Raw genomic sequence first — 6204 nt, 5'->3', positions numbered from 1 at the left:
TAAAATTCATATAACCTGAAACCAAACAAATAATAATAATTTTTTAGTTATCACCGGAAAAACCAAAAACATCGACAATTTCAACCAAACAAACCAAAATGAATATGGATTTAGAATTATAACTATATTTTAAGAGATTAAAAACAAAATAAAAAACAACCTAAAATTGAACATATATCCAAATTAAACAGATTTAATGTATTTTTATTAAAAAAGTAACAAAACTAATAATCACATTCCGCGCTTGCGTGAGTTATTACTTAGTTATTTATTACTATGGTGATGGGTGCCTTGTCGTTGGATGAGATCAGAAAGGTACGAAGAGCTGATGGACCAACAAGCATCTCGGCCATAGGCAGTGCCAACCCTCCCAACCAAGTGATCCAAGCAGAGTATCCAGACTACTACTTCCGCATCACCAACAGTGAACACATGAACGACCTCAAGGAGAAGTTCAAGTGCGTGTGTACGTCTTCATTTTCATTTTTGGCACACATATATAGTATTCATTCACATGTACACATGAACTTTATCTATTACTCTAACAGGCGACAAATCAATGATAAAGAAACGTTACATGCACTTGACTGAAGAGTTTCTCAAGGACAACCCCAACATATTCACCTTCATGGCTCCTTCCTTGGACGTTAGGCAGGACATCTTGGTGACCGAGGTCCGTAAGCTAGGTAAAGAGGCTGCAGTTAAGGCTATCGAGGAGTGGGGTCAGCCCAAGTCCAAGCACTGATCTAGTCTTTGTTGAAGTTAATCTTGAAGATAACTTGGTTCACAAGTTAAACTAAACTTATTCGAAATAGGAAAATTATCTTATCTAAGAGTTATATAGATAAGTTAAGTTTGATAGAAGAAGGAATATCATATCTCTATATAAGAAGATGCAAACTTGTTGCATAACTTGTGAGATTAGAGATTGAGTTTGTGAGAGCTTAAGTTTTGAGTTATTTTCTTAAGCTCATAAGAAAGAGTTTTCTTATATACTTCGATCTTTATATCTTGTGATTGAAACAATAATTGGTATCAGAGCAAAACTAAGAAGAACATACGACAACCATGGGTGATCTCTCGACTATCGTTAACAAACCAATAGAAGGATCATCATCATCCTCGATAAAGTGCCCTATGCTAACTACTACAAACTACACAGTATGGGCAATCAGGATGAAGATACTTCTTAAGGTTCACAAAGTTTGAGAGTTCATTGAGAATGAATCAGCCGAAGGAGATAAGAATGATATGGTGATCGCTCTTCTCTTCCAATCCATTCCCGAAGCTCTTAATTTACAAGTTGGAGAACTTGACACTGAAAAGAAAGTGTGGGACGCCATCAAAGCTCGCCATCTAGGAGCAGACAGGGTCCGAGAAGCGAGATTACAAATGTTAAACGCTGAATTCGATCGTTTGAAGATGAAAGACAACGATACTATCGGTGACTTCGTCAGCAAGTTATCCGAAATTTCCTCAAGATCATCTGCCCTAGGAGAAGCCAATGAAGAAACCAAACTCGTGAAGAATTTTCCCAAGAGTTTGCCCCGAAAGAAATACATCCACATGGTAGCTTCTCTAGAACAAGTGCTTGACCTAAAAGTGACAAGCTTCAAAGACATTATCGGTCGTCTACAAGCCTATGAAGAGAGAATTCATGATGATGAAGAAGAAGGTCAGAGTGATCAAACCAGACTAATGTACGCTAATTCGGAAACACCAAACACTTAATCCTATGGAGATTATAGAGGCAGAGGTCGAGGAGGACGCTTCTATGGTCGAGGTCGAGGTCGCGGAAGATCTTACAGAGATATAGACTACTCAAAGATTCTGTGTTTTAGGTGTGATAAACTCGGTCAATTTGCCTCCAGCTGTCCCGACAGATTGTTAAAACTCCAGGAGGCATATGAAACGGAGAGTGAGACGAAGAATGATGATACTCAAGAAGCTGACAAGTTGTTAATGCACAAAGTAGTGTACCTTAACGAACAGAATGTGAAACCAAAGGAGCTTGAATCCAATGCCGACAACAAAAGAGTATGGTACCTAGACAACGGTGCAAGCAATCACATGACGGGTATGCGAGACTACTTCAAAACAATTGATGAGAGTGTTACAGGCAAGGTTTGGTTCAGCGATGACTCAAGAATCAATATTAAACGCAAAGCATCTATTTTATTTGTGAGTCAAACTGGAGAACATAAACTACTCGCTGATGTCTACTTCATACCGGATCTCAAAAGCAATATCATCAGTCTTGGACAGGCCACAGAAGCGGAATGTGAAGTAAGGATGAAAGAAGAACATTTTACACTCCATGATAAAGAAGGAAAGCTTATTGTCAAGGCTAGAAGATCACAGAATCGACTATACAAAGTCCTTATGGACAGTGTTCATACCGAGTGCTTTCAACTGGCTGTTCAAAGTGATTACAGTAGATGGCACACACGGTTAGGACATATTGGAGCAAACATAATGAAGTCAATGATGAAGAATCAATTGGCTATAGGTATACCAAACATGAGCATCGAGAATGAAGCGTGTACAACATGCTTACTTGGAAAACAAACAAGGCGTTCGTTCCCAAGTGAAACCTCGTACCGAGCTACCCAAAAACTCGAGCTCGTTCATGGGGACTTATGTGGACCCGTTACACCACCTACAGCCGGGAAAAATAGATACATATTTATGCTCATTGATGATTACAGTCGATATATGTGGTTGATATTGCTGGAGGATAAGAGCCAAGCATACAAGAAGTTTAAAAGTTTTAAGACAATGGTGGAAGCTGAGACAGGGGAATCAATCAAAACACTTCGAACCGACAAAGGAGGAGAGTTTACATCAAATGAATTCAAGGCATTCTGCGAGGAAACATGAGTTAACCGACATCTTACCGCACCCTACTCTCCACAGCAGAACGGAGTGGTTGAACCTCGAAACCGAACGTTGCTAGAGATGACTAGAAGCATCATGAAGCACATGAATGTACCAAATTATCTATGGGGAGAAGGAGTTTGACATTCTACATACCTTATAAATCGAGTAGCAACAAGGACTTTGGTGTCACAAACTCCATATGAGGTTCTTAAGGGTAAGAGGCCAAGCATCGATCATCTCCACGTGTTTGGTTGCTTAGGATACGCAAAGACAGATAGCCCACACCTGAGAAAGCTGGATGATCAGACGAGAACCCTCGTGAACTTAGGCACAGAACCAGGATCGAAGGCATACAGGTTATTTGATCCTGTAACTCAAAAGATAGTGGTAAGTAGAGATGTCGTTTTTTATGAGAACAAAGGATGGAAGTGGAACACTACAACAAACGAGATCGGTGAGGAATCGGGTATGTTCAAGTTATCTTTGGGTTTGTACGGAAATAATGGCTTATGAGAAGAAGAAGAAGAAGCAATGGAACAAGAACAGAACAACGATGGTAATATGGAAGACGAAGACATCGAAGAAGAGGAAGAAAGTCCATCGGAGACTGAAACACAGCAAGTACAAGATCTGCTTAGAAGATCAACAAGGATAAGCAAGAAACCAGGCTACGTGGATGACTATGTATACCTAGCTGATGTAGGAGGAGAGAGCTTACTACTTCTCATTAACGATGAGCCTTGGGATTTCAGTGAAGCCATTGGAGAATAAGTATGAAAGATGCATGTAAGGAGGAAATCACATCAATAGTAAAGAGTAATACTTGGGAACTGCTCGATCTTCCTCTCGGAGCAAAACCTATTGGACTTAAGTGGGTCTTTAAGATCAAACGGAATTCATATGAAAGTATAAGCAAGCACAAATCAAGACTAGTGGCTAAAGGATATATTCAGAGACATGGAATTGATTATGAAGAGGTATTTGCCCCTGTTGCACGCATAGAAGCCGTACGGTTCATTATTGGTCTAGCTACTTCTAACGGTTGGGAAGTTCATCACCTAGATGTTAAAACCGCATTCTTACATGGTGATCTCAAAGAGGTCGTGTATGTCTCTCAACCAGAAGGCTTTGTGATAGAAGGAAGTGAAAGCAAGGTTTATAAGCTTAATAAAGCTTTATACGGCTTAAAACAAGCTCCTAGAGCTTGGAATGAGAAACTAAACAAAGTGCTTGGTGAGCTTGATTTCGTTAAGTGCAGCAAGGAGCCTTCTCTGTATCGAAAAATAAAGAACCATGGCCTACTACTTGTGGCAGTATACGTAGATGATCTCCTCATTACAGGTTCGAAGATAGAGATGATCAACGAGTTCAAGGCAGGGATGTCAAGAAAATTCGATATGAGTGATCTCGGCCTTCTAACATACTATCTTGGTATCGAGGTGTTTCAATTTGATGGAGGAATCATGCTGAAGCAAGAAGGTTATGCAAGGAAAATCCTAGAAGAAACAAAGATGGCCGATTGCAATGCAGTTCAAAGCCCTATGGATGCAGGTTTGAAGTTGTCAAAAGCTCAAGAAGAAAGAAACCTAGATAAAAAAGAGTATAGAAGAATAATTGGCTGTCTACGTTACCTTCTTCACACCCGACCAGACATGTCTTACTCAATTGGTGTGTTGAGTAGGTACATGCATGAACCGAAATAGCGTCATCTAGCTGCGCTAAAGCAAGTACTCCGGTACTTGAAAGGAACATTCAGCTATGGTCTTACATTCATGAAGACAAGACATTACGAGTTAGTAGGGTATTTTGACAGCTCACATAACGTGGACATTGATGATGGGAGAAGTACAACTGGTCATCTCTTCTACTTAAACGAATGCTTGATCACATGGTGCTCAACCAAACAAGAGACTGTAGCTCTATCTTCCTGTGAAGCCGAGTTCATGGCAGCCACTGAAGCAGCAAAACAAGGCATACGGTTGCAAGAGCTTCTTGCAGAGATACTCGAGAAAGCAAGTGAAAAGGTGACAATAAGATTGGATAACAAGTCAGCAATGGCTCTCACAAAGAACCCCGTGTTTCATGGTCGAAGCAAACATATTCACAAGCGTTATCATTTTATTCGAGAGTGTGTAGACAATGGCCAAGTAGAGGTGGAGCACATCGTAGGTAGCCTGCAGAAAGCTGACATTTTGACAAAAGCTTTGGGAAGAATCAAATTCAAAGAGATGAGGGAGCTTATTGGAATTCAAGATTTGAAGAATATGGAGTTCAAGATTAAGGGGGAGAATGTTGAAGTTAATCTTGAAGATAACTTGGTTCACAAGTTAAACTAAACTTATTCGAAATAGGAAAATTATCTTATCTAAGAGTTATATAGATAAGTTAAGTTTGATAGAAAAAGGAATATCATATCTCTATATAAGAAGATGCAAACTTGTTGCATAACTTGTGAGATTAGAGATTGAGTTTGTGAGAGCTTAATTTTTGAGTTATTTTCTTAAGCTAATAAGAAAGAGTTTTCTTATATACTTCGATCTTTATATCTTGTGATTGAAACAATAGTCTTCTGCATCACCTCTGGTGTTGACATGCCTGATGATGACTACCAGCTAATCGGGGAAAAAAAATGCAATTTCGGGTTTTGACTGGAAAACCGTTTATCAAGTTTTTAGCGGGAAAATACATTTTTGGGTTTCGACAAGAAAACACATTTTTCGGGTTTTGGCGGAAAAAAAAACATTTCCATTTTTCGGCGGGAAAACACGTTTCCGGGTTTTGGTTGGAAAATTGTTTTATGGTCTTTGGCGGGAAAACACGTTTTTGGGGTTTGGCAAAAAATGTGTTTTCCAGGTTTCGGTGGAAAAACACCTTTGTTGGGTTTCGGCCGGAAAGCGTATTTTTGGCGGGAAAACACCGAGTTTTGGCAGAAAACACATTTTCCTGGGTTTTGGAGGGAAAACGCGTTTACCGGGTTTTTACGAGAAAGCATGTTTTCCTGGTTTCGATGAGAAAACGCATTTTCCGGGTTTTGGCATCTAGATGCTGCATCCAAATGCTGTTGCAATAGTTTTTAAACGAACAACATCTAGATGCTGCATCCAAATGCTGATGCAATAGTTTTTAAACGAACAACATCTAGCATCCAAATGCAGCGTCTAGATATAGAAACGAACATGGCTTAACTGTCATAAATGAATCGAGAAGAAAAGTAAATTAAAGGAGTCAAATAATGAGAGATTAATGTTTTGACCAAATCTACAAAGATTTTTAAAAGGAACAGATCGAAAGAGGAAGGAGGTGTTTGTGGTTACAGTGATCTGT

General features: G+C 39.4%; 1 protein-coding gene across 1 annotated transcript; it reads left to right on the top strand.

The window, feature by feature from the left end:
* The first annotated feature begins 276 nt into the window (after nucleotides 1-276).
* LOC125582445 (chalcone synthase-like) lies at nucleotides 277-5528 on the top strand. The gene is made up of 3 exons (XM_048749156.1): nucleotides 277-466; nucleotides 549-738; nucleotides 5432-5528. Exons 1-3 carry the CDS (start codon nucleotides 277-279, stop codon nucleotides 5526-5528), a joined length of 477 nt encoding a protein of 158 aa, XP_048605113.1.
* Nucleotides 5529-6204: the final 676 nt, after the last annotated feature.

This window comes from Brassica napus, chromosome C2 (genome assembly GCF_020379485.1).
Source record: "Brassica napus cultivar Da-Ae chromosome C2, Da-Ae, whole genome shotgun sequence".
NCBI classification, from domain to species: domain Eukaryota; kingdom Viridiplantae; phylum Streptophyta; class Magnoliopsida; order Brassicales; family Brassicaceae; genus Brassica; species Brassica napus.
The sequence above is the reverse complement of the archived record's forward strand: the minus strand, read 5'-3'. Positions and strand labels throughout refer to the sequence as shown.

Coding starts and splice junctions, on each gene's coding strand:
- LOC125582445 (XM_048749156.1), top strand. CDS start 277: ATGGTGATGGGTGCCTTGTCGTTGGATGAGATCAGAAAGGTACGAAGA. Junction 467..548: donor GGAGAAGTTCAAGTGCGTGT/GTACGTCTTCAT, acceptor TTACTCTAACAG/GCGACAAATCAATGATAAAG. Junction 739..5,431: donor TGGGGTCAGCCCAAGTCCAA/GCACTGATCTAG, acceptor TTTATATCTTGT/GATTGAAACAATAGTCTTCT.